Source organism: Mobula birostris, chromosome 6, assembly GCF_030028105.1.
Source record: "Mobula birostris isolate sMobBir1 chromosome 6, sMobBir1.hap1, whole genome shotgun sequence".
NCBI lineage: Eukaryota > Metazoa > Chordata > Chondrichthyes > Myliobatiformes > Myliobatidae > Mobula > Mobula birostris.
This window is the reverse complement of record NC_092375.1, coordinates 69138473-69160465: the sequence shown is the minus strand read 5'-3', so window position 1 is coordinate 69160465 and position 21993 is coordinate 69138473. Positions and strand designations below refer to the sequence as shown.

Sequence of the window (21993 nt, the reverse complement as noted above, 5' to 3'; positions counted from 1 at the left end):
ATGGAAATAAAAGCCGTATGCATTCTGAAGGACGAGCGTGATATGTATCCTCATCTCCCCGATTTACAAAATACCGTCAGTGGTGTTGCTGGAACCATCACCTTTAAATCGCAGGTGAGTTTGGTCCGTGGTAGGGACGTAGGCCTGAACCACTGGCGCCTGCTCCGCTCGGCCTGGCCCAGTTTCCCCCCCTCGTTGCGGGGTCTGTGACCTGGGTCTGGGTGGCAGGGCCGAGTAAAAATAATTCTTTCAATACCCTCCACCGTCAACGTAAGTTAAACCAGGACTTGCCGGTTCTAATTTCCTTTCGTGGTGGAGATTAGGCCGAATTGTCATCGTTTAAAACCCGGGTTTGTAAAAGAAAATTATTTGTGCCGTTAATATGGTGGGTTGTAAAACGTTTTAATAAATAAAATTGATGTTTCTTTATTCATTGAGAGAACTGGTATGGCTGGGGCATCAAATACTGTATTGTGAAAATGGGAGATATATTCGAAGATGCCTTCAAAACATAGTTTGCCTTATTGGCAGAGATGTGGATATCTTAATAGAATAGCCTATTTCCATGCTGTACCAGTCGCCCTACTCGCTGCACTGACCGGCGAGTCCCGAATTAAACCCATTTTCCAGCACAGAGACCACATCATTCTATGCATTGGCAATTTAAGTACCTATCTAGACAGGTTGGAAATGCTGTGGTGATCCAATTTCAACCACTCAGTGCATTCCAGCGACTTGCTATTCTCTGAATGAATATATCCTCGCTGCATCTCTTTCCCTTACCCTGAATCCATAATATTATCTACCGGTACTTCTGCTTTAGGGGGAAGTTTCATGCAGTCTTATTTATCTTTAGGTTTCACAGTCCAATCATGACCGCTTGCCGTCCAACCTCTGCTCCTGGAAGAACAAACCTAATTTCTTCCAGACACTTTTCAAAACAGAGCTTTTCCATCCCAGGCAACACCCTAGTAAATCATTTCTGCATCCTTTCCACCACTATCATATCCATTTCCTTTATCATTTCTGTTTCCATTTCCCCTCTAGTTCCTGAAATTGCCCTACAAATATTTATTTCATTTTCAGTATTTTTTTTAGTCTACGTCAAACTCATAGTTTGACTTCTGGTAAACTGTCTCTAAGTGTCTCCAAATATAATTGAAATGATCTGGCTTCTCATACTGATACAGTTTATTCTCAAATTCGCCATTTGTTTTTTTTATGATTATAGAAAAAGCAATTTAGCTCATTCAGTCTGCTGGGTCTCAGAGCAATTCTATTACTCCATTTATTTTCCAGGAACCTATTCTTTCTCACACACCATCAGCTGCACCCTGGTTCTCCTATCATCCACATACGCTGGAATATTTTACTGAAGCAAATTAACATATGGATCTGGGCCATACCCTCCAAATATCCGGACCTGCCTCTCGGTTTTTTTGCACTACCTTACTTTCCATCTTTCTATTTTCTATTTATGATTTATAATTTAAAATTGTAATATTTACTAAATTTTACTATTTTTAATATTTTAATATTTAATATTTGTAATCCAGGGAGCAGGAAGTGCAGAATCAAATACCGCTGTGATGATTGTACATTCCAGTATCAATTGGCGACAATAAAGTATAAAGTAACACAATGAGATGTGGGAGGAATCAAGAACACCACAGAGAAACTTGTGCATAAGAAAGAATGTACAAAGTCCACACAGACATCACTGGAGGTCAAGATCAAACTGGGTCTTTGTAATTGTGATGCACCTCCATTTGATACGGCAGTGTACTGCTCAGAGCTTTCTGTTCTTAGCTTAATTGTGAGGTGATATTCATTGTAAACATAAATGTCTGTTGTCACTGAGTATCTATAAACTCTCCATTTCCACACCTTTTCTCATGTTTCAGGCAGTCAGCACAATGCATAAGAACTCTTCTTCTGGAAATAACCACCGGAATATTGGTAGTTGACCCCCTTCAAGAAATTCACAGAATGGGCAGTGATTCAATTCTTTGTCGTCACTTTTGTTGACAATCTGTAAAACCAGGGTAATTTCCTCTGTGATCTTTATGTGGAAACGTGTATAAACTGCTTTGAAGAAGCAATATTGTAGTATCATCCAGATTTTTACAACTGAGTAAGAAATTCCTGACTCTTCCATGACTTAGATCATTAATGGTGCTTTTTTTTTTGCTTTTTCAGCAGTCAGCAATTGCTGACAAAATTATTTTTTGTTTGGGCTTTAAGGAGCTGCAATTAAGCAAAATGCTCTCTCAGGGTCCATAGGAATTCACATAGCAGTTGAGAAGGACAAGCTAAGCAAGGTCATCAAAAGCAATAGGGATACCCAGAGCTGCATTCAGATCCCTAGTATGCTAATTAAGCAATTTTGGATGATTTTTCATTTTCCTTCCCTGCAACAATAGCATGTCTTTAATTTTTTGAACAGGTTTGTATTTTGTAAGGAGAGAAATTATACTTTCTAGTGTAATATTGATTTCCTCTTACTATGTGCAAAAGCAAGGAAAGAAAATAGCTTTTGAAAAGGATTGTTATATCTGCTTGTCCTGGCTGAATGTTAAATTACTGGTTGGTCTTGTACTGTGCTGTTTGCATTCTGGCGGTTTCCTTACCTCTCCCTCCCCTGGTCCTGCCAAGTGCTTGCAGAAGAAATTTACAAGTTGTAGGCAAATTGGCTGCCTCTGATAAAGAGTTTTACACCAAAACATACTGCTTTATTATTAAATTGTGTCTAGGCCTAAAGGGCACATTGATAAACAGATAGCTCCTGGTACCATGGAAAAATACTAAGATAAGGGTTTTAAGGCTATAAAAAGGGGCAGGGGTACTCTTGGTTTAGGCTGGTGTCACAATCAGACTTGAGGGGCAGACTTACAGAGAGAGAGAGAGTGTGGAAGCAGCCATCAGACCCATGGGGTTCCCTTCAGTACTGTGTAGATTAGTTCACTGACTGGTATTCCTTCTATCATTCTGTAGTTTTTTGAAATGGTTAATTGGTACTTTTCATATTATCCTAATCAAGTAGTGTCTTTTTAACCTTTAATGCATTTACTGGGCCTCCTTTGTTTGTAAATATCTCATGTTGCTGAATCAGTAAGAACGAAATATTAAAATGTTTTTGTTACAGTTTCTGAAATCAATACACAGCTGCTTTGATAAATTGTATTTCATTTTCACGATGGGTTTCTTTCTGGCATTCCAATATAGATAATTTTCAGCAAATGTTTCCTACTTGCAAAGTGCTCCTCCAGCTTGGATTTCTTGTTGGTGAACTTCTAGCGGCAAATGAGACTTAAAGGGAACTCAGCCAAGCGTGATATGAATATGAAGGATTCAATCACTTTGAACTTTTCAATTTTCTTTGGTGGGGGGGGGCACATGGTAGGCATTGCAGTGCTAATGCTCGTTCCAGGTTAATTCCAAAGTTAATTAATTACAATAGGGTCTTTTAAGAAACTCCTGGATAGATACATGGAGCTTAGAAAAATAGAGAGCTATGGGTAACCCTAGGTAATTTCTAAGGTAAGGACACATTCGGCACAGCTTTGTGGGCTGAAGGGCCTGTATTGTGCTGTAGGTTTTCTATGCTAATTCTGTTTCTACTAACTTTCAGAATGGTATGTTAAAAGTTTATTTTCTGAAAAGAATAAATAGATCATTTATGTATCTGAGAGAGAGAAATTGATCTCTTGTTTTTTTTTCCGTCACTGAATGAGAGAAAGAGGGGCTTCAGTCAAATGGGATAGGAATATCCGGTTTACCATTCCCAGTCACAGCCATGGTGGGCTCCAGCAGACTCTTGATCATGAACCCCCCTTCCGTTCATTTGCAGTTGTTAATGTTTGAACTGATGGAAGGAGGTTGAAAGAACAAGAATGTGGATAATAGTATCCTACCATAGAGTAAGATTGCCAACAACACCAGTGGGAGGCCTATGATAATATGTCATCTAAGCTTGGAGTTCCAGTACATTTGATCTTAGATCATGTGACAGCAGATCCTCCGATTGGTCACTTGAAATTGAAGTACAAGTTTTAGAAAAGATACCAATAACACTCCCCTATCCTGAATGCAACTATATTTTATCTGATGGAGGGTGGAGCTTAGTCAAGATGGTGCTAAACGGTGACTCCTTTGCTTGCATCTTCGGAAACAGCTCTATTTCCATCTTTAATATCTCTATTTTTCCCTTTCAGGGTTCTTTTGAAGACCCTGACCTGTAATTACACGCTGTCTTTGGTTCTTTGCGGGAATGGGACCCACTTTTAGGGTTTCACGACTGGCCATTGCCCTACATGCCAAGGGCGCGGCCTAAGAGTTTGGCTTGCATTTGGAGGCCTAGGATTTCGGGGCTCTGGAGACGGGTGGATGGAGGCTCAGTGTCCTGACAGACCAGTGTGTCGTGGGAGCCAGAAGATCTTTGGCTGTGTGCCCAGTGTTACATAAACGGCAACAATGAATATCAATCGAGACAGGTTACATTTATTAAACACGGATAAACGATAAGGAGAAAAACAACTGAAAACTTTAACCGGAAGTTAACCGATATGCAGCCGTTCAACAACTCGTCACTCGGCACTGGTTTCTTAAAGCGTTAAATGTGAAAACAGTTCTTAAAGCGATAAAGTCAGATATAGTTCTTAAAATGGTAAATTCAAAAGTCCAACAGATTTATATGTTCAGTTGGGAGAGACTTCTCTGGAGAAGGATTTCTTCATAGACGCGACTTTCCTGCTGGTTCTGTCCACAGGATTCATGATGCCAAAAATAAATGGTTTAAAACAACTGACCTTAAGTTCTTCTAGAGAGATCAAACCTTTGTATGAACTCTTTTCTCTTTTGGCAAGAGTTATCTCGATGCAGGTCGCCACTCCACCAACGAAGATTCAATAAGGTTGATCCTTTATTAAACTGCCAAATGATGCCGACTCCTCTTGATCCTTCGATAAAGTCTTCATTCTCCTATACTACTGTTGGAATTGAGTAAATCAACGCATCTAGCCAAAAATTTCCAGTCCAATAATATTGTATCTTGCAATAGAATGCAACACTCTGTTTTAAAAATGAAACTGTGTCACAAAAACAAACATGCAACAGAAACTGAGACACAGCATGTTCTACCTGGAAATCTACAAACTAAAAACTAACTGCGTCATCTGGGATCTTCCCTTATATACCCATGGTGCACGTCATCACGTGACCTCACATCAGCAGGAAAATCACATCAGGTGACCTCCAAAAGACCATTACATCATTCTCACAAAAAAAATTACAGATCTCCTTGAGCATGTAACACCAGAGACGTGAGATCTTTGGGCATAGAGCTCAGAAAAAGCAACGCAATGGACTTTTAACATCGTAAACCAGCGAGTTGTTTGTTATGTCTCTGCTCTCGCTGTGAAATGGAGATATTTCTTTCTCCCTTATTAGGGAGGGAGAGAACTGTGGTATGTTGAAAACTGGGTGAACACGTAGACTTTGGAGTACTGCAAGTCTGTGCCTTTGCTCTTGCTTCTGCTGCACACTTGAGTGCTTGGTGGGTGCCGATTTTTTTTTGCCAGTGGGGGGAGTGGGGAACATTGTTTGCTACTGCTTATGCACGGGAGGGAGAGGAGTTTGGGGGGGCCTTTGGGGTTCCAGCGTTTAACTGTCATTCATTCTTTGGGGCACTCCTCTGTTTTCGTGGATGGTTGCATAGAAAAAGCATTTCAGGATGTATATTGTATACATTTCTTTGACATTAAATGGACCTTTGAAAACCCTTAAAGTACACCCTTCTAATAGTGCAGCAGTAATTCAGTTGAACTTTGCACTAGCCACAATCACTAAAATACTATATTTTTTTTAGAAAAAAGTTGTGCATGAGTAAATGCAGAAAGGATCAAAGAAAAGTTTTGAATAATTATCTGTTAGCTTGCCCATCATTGTTTAAATTGATAAGTTAGATCACTTCCCAAACTGCTGAAATGATAATTTTGGGGAATTAAAAGAGTTCAAAATGGACTCTACTACCATGTTTATGGTAGATTTCATTGGTGACAAATCTTATCTTGCTTAAATGTCTACGTTTCTAATATATGCTTCCTTGAGGTCTAACCATTTTTCTATTTTAATGTCTTACTTCTCAGGTAAATGGAACAGTATTAATAAAAGGAATTATTACTGGATTAACATGTGGAAAACATGGACTACATGTGTGCGCCTTTGGAAATCTTTTTAATGGTATGGACAGAATACTAACCATCTGCCAGAAAAAGCAGGATCTCCCGGTGGCCACCCATTTTAACTCTGCTTCCCATTCCCATTCTGATATGTCTGTCCATGGCCTTCTCCATTGTTGTGATGAGGCCACACTCAGGTAGGAGGAGCAACACCTTGTACTCTGTCTGGGTAGCCTTCAACCTGCTGGCATGGGCTGCCAGCGGTGGTGGTGGAGGCAGAAATGATAGGGTCTTTTAAAAGACTCCTGGATGGCTACCTGGAGCTTAGAAAAATAGAGGGCTATGGGTAAAGCCAAGGTAGTTCTAAGATAGGGACATGTTCGGCACAGCTTTGTGGGTTTTCTTTGTAGGTTTTCTGTGTTCTATGTTCTATGTTCTATGTACTCCGTCTGGCCTGCTGAGTTCCTCCAGCATTTTGTGTCTATAGCTTATTATCAACATTTCAAGTAATAAGGTTTGCTTTTTCATCTTTCAACAATGTTATGGCTCTAGCTGAATAGGATAATCTTTGTCTTTTAGAAGATATTTGATTTTTTAAAAATCTTAATTAAGATTGCTCTGAACCAGTGCAGAATACATATGGGCCTTGGAGATATCACAATGCTGCTTTTGAACAATATTGAACTCTTTTAATACTTTAGTGCATTCTGTTACTTAAGATTAACTGCACATATGAGGCAACCAAGGTTGAGTTTCAAACAAGATTTGTTTTAGTTTGTTCAATAATATTGAGCAGTGGAAAGGGAATTAGCTTAACCTACTATCACTAATTCTTGTCCGAATGTGATACCACCAAAAATGTGCAGTTTGAACCTGATCTACATTCAAAGCAGCGTGTCCTTTCCGGCCTTTACGGTGGAGTTGATAGTGTAGGCTTCCAAAGTATTTATGCAATAGAACTAAATATGAATTTATAATGGGCTGGAACTCTTTTAAATCAATCTACAAGGTAAGGCCAGTGTTTTATTGCCCTATCATCCCTGAAAAGTAGCAGTGAGCTGCCTTATTGAAGTGCTACTGTCCTTTTGCTAAAATACTCCCACTGTGCTTTTGAAGAGGAGCTTGCAAGACTTTGGACCTAGTAATAGTGAAGGACCAGTGATAAAGTTTCCAGTTGAGGTGGTGTATGACCTGGAGCGATCCTGTAGACTCTGCTGTTCCCAAACACCTACTGGCCTTGTCTTCTTTGGTGGTAGAGTTCGTAGGTTTAGGACGTGCTTTTATAGACATGGTATTTATTTGGTTGATCTAGATGAATTTCTAATTGCCCATTAATAGGAGCAAGGACATGGCAGACCAATTGAATAATTACTTTGGTTCTGTCTTCACTAAGGAGGACATGAATAATCTTCCAGAAATAGTAGGGGACAGAGGGTCCAGTGAGATGGAGGAACTGAGCAAAATACATGTTAGTAGGGAAGTGGTGTTAGGTAAATTGAAGGGATTGAAGGCAGATAAATCCTCAGGGCCAGATGGTCTGCATCCTAGGGTGCTTAAGGAAGTAGCCCAAGAAATAGTGGATGCATTAGTGATAATTTTTCAAAACTCGTTAGATTCTGGACTAGTTCCTGAGGATTGGAGGGTGGCTAATGTAACTCCACTTTTTAAAAAAAAGGAGGGAGAGAGAAACAGGGGAATTATAGACCGGTTAGCCTAACGTTGGTGGTGGGGAAACTGCTGGAGTCAGTTATCAAGGATGTGATAACAGCACATTTGGAAAGCGGTGAAATGATCGGACAAAGTCAGCATGGATTTGTGAAAGGAAAATCATGTCTGACGAATCTCATAGAATTTTTTGAGGATGTAACTAGTAGAGTGGATAGGGGAGAACCTGTGGATGTGGTATATTTGGATTTTCAGAAGGCTTTTGACAAGGTCCCACACAGGAGATTAGTGTGCAAACTTAAAGCACACGGTATTGGGGGTAAGGTATTGGTGTGGGTGGAGAGTTGGTTAGCAGACAGGAAGCAAAGAGTGGGAATAAACGGGACCTTTTCAGAATGGCAGGCGGTGACTAGTGGGGTACCGCAAGGCTCAGTGCTGGGACCCCAGTTGTTTACAATATATATTAATGACTTGGATGAGGGAATTAAATGCAGCATCTCCAAGTTTGCGGATGACACGAAGCTGGGGGGCAGTGTTAGCTGTGAGGAGGATGCTAATAGGATGCAGGGTGACTTGGATAGGTTGGGTGAGTGGGCAAATTCATGGCAGATGCAATTTAATGTGGATAAATGTGAAGTTATCCACTTTGGTGGCAAAAATAGGAAAACAGATTATTATCTGAATGGTGGCCAATTAGGAAAAGGGGAGGTGCAACGAGACCTGGGTGTCATTATACACCAGTCATTGAAAGTGGGCATGCAGGTACGGCAGGCGGTGAAAAAGGCGAATGGTATGCTGGCATTTATAGCGAGAGGATTCGAGTACAGGAGCAGGGAGGTACTACTGCAGATGTACAAGGCCTTGGTGAGACCACACCTGGAGTATTGTGTGCAGTTTTGGTCCCCTAATCTGAGGAAAGACATCCTTGCCATAGAGGGAGTACAAAGAAGGTTCACCAGATTGATTCCTGGGATGGCAGGACTTTCATATGAAGAAAGACTGGATGAACTGGGCTTGTACTCGTTGGAATTTAGAAGATTGAGGGGGGATCTGATTGAAACGTATAAGATCCTAAAGGGTTTGGACAGGCTAGATGCAGGAAGATTGTTCCCGATGTTGGGGAAGTCCAGAACGAGGGGCCACAGTTTGAGGATAGAGGGGAAGCCTTTTAGGACCGAGATTAGGAAAAACTTCTTCACACAGAGAGTGGTGAATCTGTGGAATTCTCTGCCACAGGAAGCAGTTGAGGCCAGTTCATTGGCTATATTTAAGAGGGAGTTAGATATGGCCCTTGTGGCTACGGGGGTCAGGGGGTATGGAGGGAAGGCTGGGGCGGGATTCTGAGTTGGATGATCAACCATGATCATAATAAATGGCAATGCAGGCTCGAAGGGCCGAATGGCCTACTCCTGCACCTATTTTCTATGTTTCTATGTTTCTATTACTCTTCTCTAGATAATTTACTGATTTGTCCTCCTACACTTGTTAGATTTTGATCATTTATTGTTAGATTTATATGTATGGAATTAAATTTAGGATTTACTTCATGTTTAAAAATCGAGTTTGCTTGACAACTAAAAATTCCTTGTTGGACCTTTTTCTCAGTTCATCAGCAATTTTAAAAGCTTGAAATCAGGCCATTTAATATCCTCAACATCAGCAAGACGAAGGAATTGGTCGTTGACTTCAGAAGGAGTAGTGGACCGCACAACCCAATTTACATTGGTGGTGCACAAGTGGAACAGGTCAAAAGCTTTAAGTTCTTTGGGGTCAATATCACAAATGACCTGATATGGTCCAACCAAGCAGAGTTCACTGCCAAGAAGGCCCACCAGCGCCTTTACTTCCTGAGAAAACTAAAGAAATTTGGCCTATCCTCTAAAACCCTCACTAATTTTTATAGATGCACCGTAGAAAGCATTCTTCTAGGGTGCATCACAACCTGGTATGGAAGTTGTCCTGTCCAAGACCGAAAGAAGCTGCAGAAGATGGTGTACACGGCGCAGCACATCACACAAACCAATCTTCCGTCCATGGACTCACTTTACACCGCATGCTGTCGGAGCAGTGCTGCCAGGATAATCAAGGACACGACCCACCCAGCCAACACACTTTTTGTCCCCCTTCCCTCCAGGAGAAGGCTCAGGAGCTTGAAGACTCATACGGCCAGATTTGGGAACAGCTTCTCTCCAACTGTGATAAGACTGCTGAACGGATCCTGACCCGGATCTGGGCCGTACCCTGCAAATATCTGGACCTGCCTCTTGGTTTTTTTGCTTTACCTTACTTTCCATTTTTCTATTTTGTATTTATGATTTAGAATTTAAATTTTTAATATTTACTAATTTTTACTATTTTTAATATTTAATATTTGTAATATAGGAAGTGGGAAGCGCAGAATCAAATATCGCTGTGATGATTGTACCTTTATACTTTATTGTTTGGTGACAATAAAGTATAAAGTAATAACTAATATGCTGAGAATTAAAATTGTAATCGTTTAAAATTATTTTAAGGAACAGCAGCCAAGTTAAGTTCTTAAGAAAAATGCAGGAACTCAAGGACAGTTGCAGATAAATTATGTGCAGAAAATCCTTGTAGTAAAGTGGACATGAGGTTTGGTCGACTGGAGCATTACCCAACCTCTCTATTTTAGTTAGCGAAAGTATTGTCACCAAATGCAACCATAAAGGACATTTTGTTTTACAGTATAGTTGCATTAGTTATCTTCTAATGCTGAATGGGGTCTTCATTTTCTTTCAAAGTAATTGTAATTTAGAAAACTGGAATGTTTTTATATATAACGCCATATAGTTTATTTTCAGGTTATCACAGTGTAGGACCACATTTCAATCCTCGAAAGAAAACACATGGTGGACCAGAAGATGAACAAAGGTGAATGTTGACAATTGGTGATTTTTAAATGTGAATTCATTCTCAAAAGTTGAAAGTACATTCATTATCAAAGAATATACAACCTTGAGATTTGTCTCCTTACAGGCAGGTAAATGTTACGTTTATCCAGTTATGTTATATGGCTCAGAACGTTGGACAATATCTAGTAATATGAGGAAATGAATTGAAGCAGCAGAGATGTGGTTTTTGAGGAGGGTGCAAAGAATATCATGGACGAAACGAATATCTAACGAGGATGTCACGAACAGAGCAAACACAAAAAGAGAAATAATGTATGAGATCATGAAAAGGCAACGTAACTTCATTGGACATGTGATTAGGAAAGAGGAGTTGGAATGCACGGTAATTATGGGAAAGATTGATCGGAAGAAAGCAAGAGGAAGACAAAGACAAATGATGATAGCAACAGCAGCCAGAGAACTGGAAATGAATACCAAATGAATTGATCCACTTGACCCGAAACAGGAGTGCGTGGGCCATGGCAGTCAAAGTTCAAACTGGGCACAGCACCTTATGATGATGATGACAGGCAGCCACAAAACAAAGAAACCGGTTGGAACCCATTAAAAAAAGACTGTCGAGTACCCAATGTGCAAAAATAAACAAATCATGCAAACAATAAAAATAAGCAAATAACATTCGGAACTGAAGTTCATGAAAGTGAGTCCACAGCCACGAAGCCAGTCACAGCCAATCCAGGAGCCATTAGTTGCAGGCCACAGGCACAGTTCAGCGTGGAAATAAGTAAACCTTGCCCAGCAGCGGGCTGAACACTGGCTCAGTCCTCTCCCCTGGCCCCAACACCCTGACCTTTTTACTATGGGCTGGCACTTAAATCAGCCAAACAGTAGATCATTCCTTGCTCTTGCACCCAGGGCCTGCTACTTCATTACACTCTTGGGCTTGGAACCCACTGCCTCAAATTAGCCCATACGAGACCTTTATAGTATCTGTATTGACCACCACTCCAGTAGTGTCTATCACCCTCTGGGTGAAGAAAAATAACTTAATTTAATTTTATTGCGATATAGCGTGGAGTAGGCCCTTCCGGCCCTTCAAGTCACACTGCACAGCAATCCCCAATTTAACCCTAGCCTAAACAATTTACTTTGACCAATTAACCTACCAACCAGTATGTCTTTAGACTGTGAGAAAAAACTGGAGCAACCGGAGGAAACCCATGCGGTCATGAAGAGAACATGCAAGCTCCTTACAGTCAGTGGCGGAAATTGAACCCAGGTCACTAGTACAGTAAAGCGTTGTGCTAATCACTATACCACCCTGCCGTCTTCTTAATTTCTTTCTTTTTACCCTGTGTGCACCTCTCATAATTCTGTATACCTCTATCAGGTCTCCTCCCACCCCACCTCAGCTCCATGGAAAACAAACCAAAAAATGCCATGCCATTCGGCCTCAAGCAGACCAAGAGTGAAGGGCCAGATTCACGACTGTTTTAACAAAGGAAACTAAAAGAGAAAGGGTAAAGGATCTCTGGTATGGAAAATTATTTTTTTCTCTGGAATTATGCTACTAAATCCACCTATCTAAAAACAATGTATTTGTTATCAAGTTATCAAAAGGTGTTCACTGCTTTCTGCAGATGTCTGCAGACAGAGCTTCAGCCACAGGTATGTACTGCTGTGCCTATGGTGGTGAATGTCATCATAGTCTCTTAGTCACCAAATCATTTCTGTTGTCCACAGTTGATACATGTCACATTTGTGACAGTTTCTCAAGTCAACAGGTGAAGAATTTATCTTCTCTTCACTCAATAAAAAGTCATTGGTATTTTGTAGCCATATTCAGAAAGTGCTGATGACAATCATGGTTGCAAGAAAGAATCAGAGATTGGGTGTTCTGCTGTGAGGGACTTTGTCTTTGTAAAGGCTTTATATCATGTATAAAGTACAGCTCAGATGTGTTAAAGTATGTTTGCTACAGTGCATCTTCAGTAAGTACAGCTACCCTGAAGACCCCAGGACTTTTAAACCTATTCATCACAAAGTAGATGAGCGCATTGTCAACCCCTAAGCTTTCACTTTAATCCAATGCTGTCACAATGCCCATAGTAAACAAAATGGAAGACAACAACTTGTGCTATTTCTGCATATGGATTTCATGCATGACTGAATTTCTATTTGTGTCTCTATGACAAAAATCCTGACCTCTTGTGCTCAGAAGTTGCTACAATTGGAACAAACAGCTACTCAATTAAAAACAGAGAATGTTGGAAACACTCAACCAGATAAGCACATTCATGGCAAGAGAAGTAGACTTAATGTCGAGTGTTTCCAGCCTTTTCTGTTTTTATTTCAGATGTCCAGCATCCATAGTTTCATTGATTCTCACATAGTTTCTCAGTTCCATCTAATGAGGACTCAGGAGCTGAATTTCATCATAGGATATAATAGTTATCACAGGATATTGAATTATTCAGCAACATGAATCCATTGGTACATGGTGCATTTAAGATAGAAGACTGAAGAGTGGCTACCAATTTTTCAGATGTAATTTATTTAGCTTTCCTTCAATGTTCAGACTTTAAATGTAGACATGTTGACTCTACAGTTCCAATTTTACAAAATTGTTTTAACAAAGTAAATTTCTTTGTCTATTTAATATATTGGTGCCATGGTAGCATAATGATTAATGTGATGCTATTTCATCTCGGGGCATCGGCGTTCAAAGCTTAAGTTTGGAGCTTGTACATCCTCCTTGTGAACGCGTGGGTTTCCTCTGGGTGCTCCAGTTTCCTCCTACAGTCCAAAGATATACCAGTTAGTAGGCTAATTGGCCATTGTAAATTGTCTGATGATTAAGCTAAAGAGGTAAATCGGTGGATTGCTGGTAGTGCGGTTCAAAGGGACTGAAGGGCCTATTCTGCACTGTATTTCAAAATAAATAATAAACATTATTTTCTTGGAAATTTTCTGTCATTTCATGCTTGCACTAAAACTTTCAATTTGAATTGCAATACAAAAGTCAAAGTTTGCATATTATTATGATGTCCTTTCCTTCCTTGTAATGTAATTTTATTGATACATCTAAATGCTAAGAATATTAAAATCAATCACTAAGTTATTTGTTTATAATGAAGGTTGCTGCTGACAATTTAACAATGATTCTATCCTGTCTAGTAAAGTTCTGTTTCATAAACAATTTCAACTTCTTCAAAATGAATCCCTTTCTAACCACTTAACTAATTTATCATCTGACATGATATATTATGGAGATACTCTGTTGTAGCCAGGTTCATTGAACGTATAAAATGTTCTGTTCTTAATCTGTGCTACAAATGTATATGAAATGGAATACATAGCTAAGGAAGGAGGCTATTTCATTTGGCTTGACTTTTTTAATAATATGATTTCCTCAATTGACTTCAGCAGAGCACTGAGATCAGTCTGGGTCCAAATTATTTTCTATAGATTTTGGAGGACTATTCTGAAAAGATATTCAGCTGGACTTCTCCTTCCCTTTATATTGTTATGAACTTTTCAAGGTTTCATAATTCAGTAGCAATTTGCAAAATTATTTAGATTCTTTTTGCTAATACATTCTAGGCATGTGGGGGACCTCGGTAACGTTGAAGCAAATGAAGAAGGCATGGCTGAGTTTCAAATAGAAGATCACCTTCTTAGTCTTTCAGGAACTGAATCCATAATTGGTCGGGCTGTGGTGGTAGGTATAAAAGTGGCTACATGGCCTCATGAGGTAGACTGTTTCATGTCAAGTTATTTTCAATTCACAAGTATGCATATGCCCTTTGTTCCAGCAGATTCATGGACTCCTGTTTCTCAACAGTGAGTTTACGATATAATTTAGACTTTCCATGAGCAGAGTTATTTGGTGTGGGGAAGTTGAGTAGATGTGGCACAGTGAACCAAATGGCCTTCTCCTGTGCTGTAAATATCCATGATTTTATCACCCCAAAGAGGATGGGAGATGGGATGGTGTAGCATTAATTTTGAGCTAATTAATGAGCATTAATAATCTCAAAGCTGTGGGGGTGGGGCTGCATATAAGATGCATCTTAATAGTTTACTTTGTACACATTTATTGTTCTTTGTGTCATTTAATCAGGTAAGCCAATTTCACTTACTTCTATCTGATACCTTTGCTATTAACAAACTAATAATATTAAAAAAAATTAACTATGATATGACAACCTCCCTCATAATTTTGAATAATATATGCTGGAAGTGTGGTCAGTTCAACTTGTGCCTTCCTGTAAATGTTATAGATCAGGAGACAGAATTTTGGTAAATATATTTAAATGGATCTCTATTTCACTCTGCAGAGCTGGCCTGGCAAAATCTGCTCAGCAATTTTTCCCAAGCTTTTTGTGCTCCTGAACTGAACTAGTTATTGCAGGAATTGTAAAATGGGCTTTCTGATTAACCAGGTGCAGTTTTTGTTCAACTGTATCTCCATCTGATGCTCAACAAAAGCTTTTAATACAATCAAATTTGTGAGTTAGGAATGCATGATTTCCTTTTCCCACCCAAATCCAGACACATTGACATTAATAGTACTATTCATCAGTTGGCCAGAACTAAATTAGCCTAGACCAGCAGGCCAGATACTAAACTTGGTAGAAAAACAAAAATGCTGGAAGGACTTAGTAAAGCAACATCAATGGAAGGGATGCTGCTTGACTGGTTGAGTCCTTCCACCATTTCTATTTTTATTTCAGGCTTCAGCATTTACAGTTTATTTTTGTTTTCTATTAAACCTAAGTATTTGCTGAGTATGTTAATTTTATTGCTGTAGTAGTCGAGTCATAAAATTCCAGACCATTATCATACCAACTTTATAATCTTCCTAATAATGGTAAATTGAAGTTGCTGGGCATCATCATTCAATCTTATCCTTAAAATCTTCAGTTTTCAAAGTTTTTATTCTCAGTTCGATTTGATCAAATATTGGTATTTTATTACCGTTTGGGAGTAGAAAACAACTTACAAGAAAGCTCTCTGCAAAGTGCTACCATCATGTGCAGGATTATGTTTAGGATTTACATGCTCACAACTGATGATTTTCTATCCATACAGTAAAATCTTCCATCATAATTTTACATTAGGCTTATTCTTCAGTTTTATGACTGCAGTCACTGCTAATAATTTCTTCATGTTAATTTATCCATGTTATTGCCTACTCAAAAGGACTAAATTGTGCCTCCTGTTAAATGGCCACTGTTCCAATGAAAGATGATCAACTTTTTAGTTTTGCCTAGAAGATTAACTTTATTTTGAAGATATGATACATATTTTTTCCAAACAAATTAGAATGGTGAATCATTTAATGTCAAAATATTTTGAAAAGTTAAAAAAAATTTAGTTGTAATGCATCTGTATGTTTAACTGACTGTTTAAAGCTGGATAGAAAGAAAACAAAACTTTTACCTTCCAGCTGCCAACTGATTGACGGTCTCTGAACTTGCAGCTATCTAAAATAATATAATTAGTTTACTATATAGTGAAATTCATGTTAATCTTTCTATTTCATAATGATTTTGTGTTGGAAGTTCACCTTCTGTGATCACTGTTTCATTTATTTCCCTTTCGAGATATTGGCTGTATTGAGGTATTAGTTTTGGGATATGTTTGGCATCCAGTGATTTTGACGTCACCAACTTGTCTAATCATTTTGAAGAACTCTTATCAATAGTAAATTGGGAAATTGAAAAGTGCAATGTCTAAGTAATATTTTAAATAATTTACAACTGAAAAATCATAATCAAATTTAAATAGGTATTCAATATTATTTTAAAATTGAAATAATTTAACTAGGTAAAGACAATCTAAGCATTTAAAGTTAGGCTTTTAACCATAAATGTAACAATTACTATGGCTAACTATGTCCTTAAGAAATTAACAAATATTGAACTTTCCATTTCTTTACGAAAGCAAATGGAAGGGTGCAAATTTTCACCGATTCCTTGCCCCAATACAGAGAGTAGTAAGGAGCCAAGCTTATCAATTGCAGATAGCTTTATCTGATTCAAAATGATGTAGAAAGTGCAATATTTATAAAACAATTCAATGAGACAATGTATGGTTGCATAAATAGATCATGGATAATTTGCAAGAATAATGTTCACCCATACATCCATAGCAACAGCTTTTCTATATCTATATTTCAAAGCAATCTTGTCACTTTTCGAGGATCTCTGTAGACCTACTAGCCTGACTTTGTTACCTCTGTGTTAATTTGAGCTAGGGTTGCATTGTTTGTGCATGTATGATCATTAGTGTCTGGACTTCTTAATGATATTGAACAGTTTAAGCAATCACTACAGTTTATTTCATTATTTGTCATTACAAGTATACAGTATTTAAGTACATTTATAAAAAGCCAGTCAGGTATATCTGCAAGTACTTGTCTAGAATCAGGAAGCCTTGATAAACTGGTCAGTGTTTTGGGCTATTTCCAGAGAAATATTTTTCTCCTTTTCGCAAATAGTAATCAGTTATTGATTCAGGTGGCTTAAGAAATACCAAACATTGAACTAAAATCAGAATCAGGTTTATTGTCATTGATATTAGTCATAAAATGTGTTGTTTTGTGACAGCAAAATTGCTATAGATTTAAAAAACAAAATAAATCAAGCAAAAGAGGAATAGTGAATTAGTATTCATGGACTGTTGGTGGGGCGAAAGAAGCTGTTCCTAAAACATTGAATGTAGGTCTTCAGGCTTCTGTACCTCCTCCCTGATGATTGAAATGAGGAGAGGCCATATCCTGGACGGTGAGGGTCGTTAATGATGGATGCTGCCTTCTTGAAGCACTACCTTTTGAAGATGTTCTCATTGGTGGGGAGGCTTGTGCCCACGGTGGAACTGACTGAGTATACAACCCTCTGAAGCCTTTTAAGAGGCTTAAAAATTACCACACAATGAGTTGTGCAGTGGCGAATTAGCAGTCCAAAGACATTAGATGTTGGGAGGTATGTAAAATGGACTATAAAGTATTACATCAGGGATGCAAACATAGAACGAAGATTTACAAATACTTGCTCCATTGATATCTGCTCACCTTATCTGCTGATTTATTCTTTATTAAATGGCCTAAAGTTTTATTTCTAAATTACAAGGATTTTTAATCTTGCATGTATTGAGAAAAAAGAACAAGAAGTAGCATATATAGCATAGAAACAAATGCATCTTTTGTCATAGCAAGTCTTCTCTACTCTGAGGGATATCGACAATTTCTCCAGTATTATTGGCATTTTCATCTCAAATGCTTGTTTGCAATTGACTTATAAGTGTAGAAGTTTTAATCCATTAATGGATAAATCACAACCCTATGAAATAACTAGGAAATTAACGAGAATTTGTTTATTTTAACCTTTGCTAAAATCTGTGAAAATCAGCAAATTACTTGGTCAAGCTAAATGACAACATGCAATTAATTAGAGTTCCTAAACATAATTACGATGTAAGTAGAATTGGATTAAGCAGGTTCTTGATTCCTAAGTAGTTTATATTCATTGAAAATTTTAAAGGATCTGTAGCTTTGGCTATTAATACAAGTAGAATTATATGGGAATGAAAATGATGGTGCTTCATACACAAGGAAATAGTGCAAACTTTTAAGTTCAATAAATAGTATATTGTGTGTGACCTAAACCATTGTTCAATTGATTAGCTTTAAGGGACACTTCTTCAGGGGCACTGTACTATTAATCTTTATCTAACCAGAAATGACATACTCTGAAGTATAATAATATGATTCCTCAATATTGAAAGAAAATTGGAATTTCCTTAAACTGAAAGGTGTTTTCTTTTGCTGCCAAAGGTAAGTTCCCAGTTATCAATCAGCATAGCTCATGAATTTTAAATGCTCATATCTTGTGTGTGACATGTGAATATCTTTGAACATTTTCTCCTCTCACCTCAGTTTTTGGAAAATTCTGTTTTTATCATCTGAAAGATAATGAAAATATATAATAGGAAATCAAAAATCACTGGTTTTAATAATCTATCAAAATGCTTAAACTCATTTAATTAGTGAATCTTACAACTGACCATAAAGTCTGATTGATCCTTTTTTAAGATAAATAGTGATATTTTCACTTTTTAAAGATTCGGGCAGAGGAAGATGATCTGGGAAAAGGAGGAAATGAAGAGAGCCTTATAACAGGAAATGCTGCGACAGGTTTAGCCTGGGGAGTCATTGGAATAGCTGAAGTTGCTGCCAACTAAGGAATCTAATACTGCAGTACAAAATTCTAACCAGCAAGATAACCAGACTGTGTGAATTAACTGTAAGCCAATGTTAGTCAACTTTGAAAAGTTGTATTTAATATTTACTGATATAGCTTAGTGCATGGAAAATTATTAATGCATGTGGTTTTGTTTCTGTTTATTTAAAAATTCACATCTTGTTGTTTGGTGTCTCAAGGGAAGTAATACACAACTCTGTTTGCTGCAGTAAACATGATTAAAACTGAATTTTTGAGTTTCAACCTTCCTAAATGCATGGCTATATTGATGTATATTGCCAAATAATTTTATTTGTAGATCTCCTTTTGTACCTCTTGCAAATCTGTATACTTTGGCACTCTCCCTTTTGCCTTAAATGATATGGTCAGCAACTCAGTAAGCCAAATTTCCTCTCAGTAAAGGCTAGGTTTCTGAACTTTCTGGTACAGCACAGTGGAAATTAGAGGGAGATACACTAGTGACCCAGATTTAATTATGACCTCCAGTGTTATCTGTGTGAAATTTTCGACAACATGGGACAATCCCTGTGCTTCAATTTCCTTCTACATCAAACAGATCTACAGGTTGGTAGATTAATTAGTCAGTGGTTCCATTTAATATCAAAGAATGTATACAGTTTACAACCTGAAATTTTACTCTTTGCAGACATCTGAATGAATGACAGAAAAAGCACTCCTCCCCCCCCCATGCACAAGCAGCAGCAAAGCATCAACCCACCCCACTTATTTCAGCAGCAAGTATCAGTGCCCACCACCCACCAATCACTAGAAATAACCCCAAAAGAGAGAGCATGATTTGCAGTCCAACAAAATCTATTGTCCACTTGACAATTCAACATGTCACAGGCTCGTTCTCTCTCACTAACAAGGGATGGAGAGGTGTCACCCTTTCACAGCGAGAGGGGAGACCAATAAAACAGCTCACTGATTATGATGTTACAGTCTGCTTGTCACTTTTATTTTGAGTTTCTCTGACTCAAGAATCAGCAGCAAACTTGTCCCCACCATTGAGGGGGAGAGTGTGATTGCCTGAGTGTAGAGTCTTTCAACAGCCTCATCCACTGTCTCAGTGCGATGTTCTGTTCTCCCTCAACGCCTCAGTCGGTGACACAGGCAGGGAACTGGTTCGTCCACAACTCCTCAGGGCCTCACTCCGAATACACACGTCTTCCAGACCATATCCTGGGGATATTGAAAATAGCCAGTTGGTGAGCTCTGGAAGCGAGAACCATCACCGTAAAGAACCACAATTAGAATGCAGCTGTAGATCACGGATTCTGACAGAACCCCATCCACCGTGAAAAGGAAGAAAGCAGCATTAAAGAGGAGAAATTAAGATGTTTCGCAGTTGAGCTCAAATAAGCTGCCCTCTGGTGACATCTTAGCTCCGCTTCTTTAAACCTCTTCTAACTCCACCTCACTGAAGTTATTCCCACTAATTAGATGAATGATCAAATCTGAGGGAAATTGATGGGAATGTGGAAAAATAAAAATGGGATTAGTGTAGATGCCTGCTTGGTGATCAACAAACCAAATGATCTTTTTCTTTGCTATATGACACCATGACCAGAACTTGAATTGGCGCTGCAGCACAGATCCAGGACAAGTGTGCTTTGTATTGATAGCAGTTATTAACATAATGAACTAATATCTAGGGTCCTGCACTATTGATTTGACATGAGTTTGAATCCCAAATCTGTAGCTAAAGAATTTAAAATGTTAATTAAATTAACCTGGAACTTAAAAAAAAGTAAAATCAATTCTCACCATGGAACCTCAGGATAGTTGTAAAAACATTAGGTTTACTAATATCCTTCAGGGATTGACCTATTTTTCATCTGATCTGGCTTATATGTTACTCTTAAATTTCTGCTGAAATAGCCTAATTAGTCATTGAAAAAGCCAATTAGGAAGTCAACAAATGTTAGCCGTGCTTGTGATCCACATCCTGTTATTGAAGAACTGTGTGTTGTTTTCTCTGTTGCTATGCTTTGGTGAACCTTTTATCAAGTGGCTTCATTTGTATGAAGGCTACATATTTTAATTAATAGGTGCAGAAAGTAATAGCAAATAACTCAGAGAACAAATATCATAAACTTTCTGTACAAAGATTGAAATAACCTTTTTTTACTTCAGTGCATTAAAATATATGCTCATTAGATATGAGGGAACTCTATATTTCTACACATTGAGAGTTCCACTTTGGAAGCAAGGAGATTTGGCATTATTGTTTCTTCAAGTCAGGTTGGTTTGATGCTAGCATGGGAAAACTTTAAATATCCCAAAGGCAGAGCACTTTCAATTGCTACTGTTTACCAAGAGACTTGCAACTGAAATTTTCAATTGCTGGGGCAAGATCTTTACTCACACTCAAAAGGGAAGCATAATATTATCTGTATCTATCAAGGTTATTATCTGAACTATGGTGTCTCAATTCATTCCAATGTGTTGCTGTCAGTCTTTTTAATACATTTTCCTAGAATTAGAACAGTACAACACAGTACAAGCTCTTTGTGCTGAACTTTTAACCTATTCTAAGATCAATGTAACACTCTCTCCCACATAGACCTCCATTTTTCTTTCATCCATGACCCTATCTAAGAGTCTCTTAAATGTCTCTAATATATATGCCTCTACCACCTGGGGATTGTCAGTAGAAGCAAGCCAGTGGAGGTGAAACAGAATACATGCAGATGTATAGGACTGTGCAAAAGTCATAGGCACGTATATCTAGCTAAGGAAACAAGACTTTTGCACAGTACTGTAGTAATTTTATGTGTTGCACTGTACTGCTGCCACAAAAAAACATGACATATGTGAATGATTATAATTCTGACATGGTTCTCTATTGTGGACTGAAAGTGGGAAGGGGGCAGGGAGAGGGGAATCACGGTTGGGAAAAGTGGAAGGCGGAGAGTGGGGAACAGCAGAGAGATATTAGGTAATGTTCAATAAACCAGTTATTTGGAATCAAGTGACCTTGCCTGCTGTCACAATGCTGGGTCT

At 38.4% G+C, this 21993-nt stretch overlaps 2 protein-coding genes across 2 annotated transcripts in view; one reads left to right on the top strand and one right to left on the bottom strand.

Moving 5' to 3' along the window:
• Positions 1–19030, top strand: LOC140199086 (superoxide dismutase [Cu-Zn]-like). The gene is made up of 5 exons (XM_072260574.1): positions 1–114; positions 6147–6240; positions 10670–10739; positions 14324–14441; positions 18848–19030. The coding sequence occupies exons 1-5, from the start codon at positions 1–3 to the stop codon at positions 18965–18967; spliced, it is 516 nt and encodes a 171-aa protein (XP_072116675.1). The 3' UTR covers positions 18968–19030.
• LOC140199085 (tRNA (cytosine(34)-C(5))-methyltransferase, mitochondrial-like) overlaps positions 18585–21993 on the bottom strand; it is an 80613-nt gene continuing 77204 nt past the window's right edge. Inside the window, exon 7 of the mRNA XM_072260573.1 lies at positions 18585–18688. Within this exon, the coding sequence (XP_072116674.1) occupies positions 18685–18688 (4 nt within the window). The 3' untranslated portion in view covers positions 18585–18684. The remainder of the gene's footprint in view (positions 18689–21993) is intronic.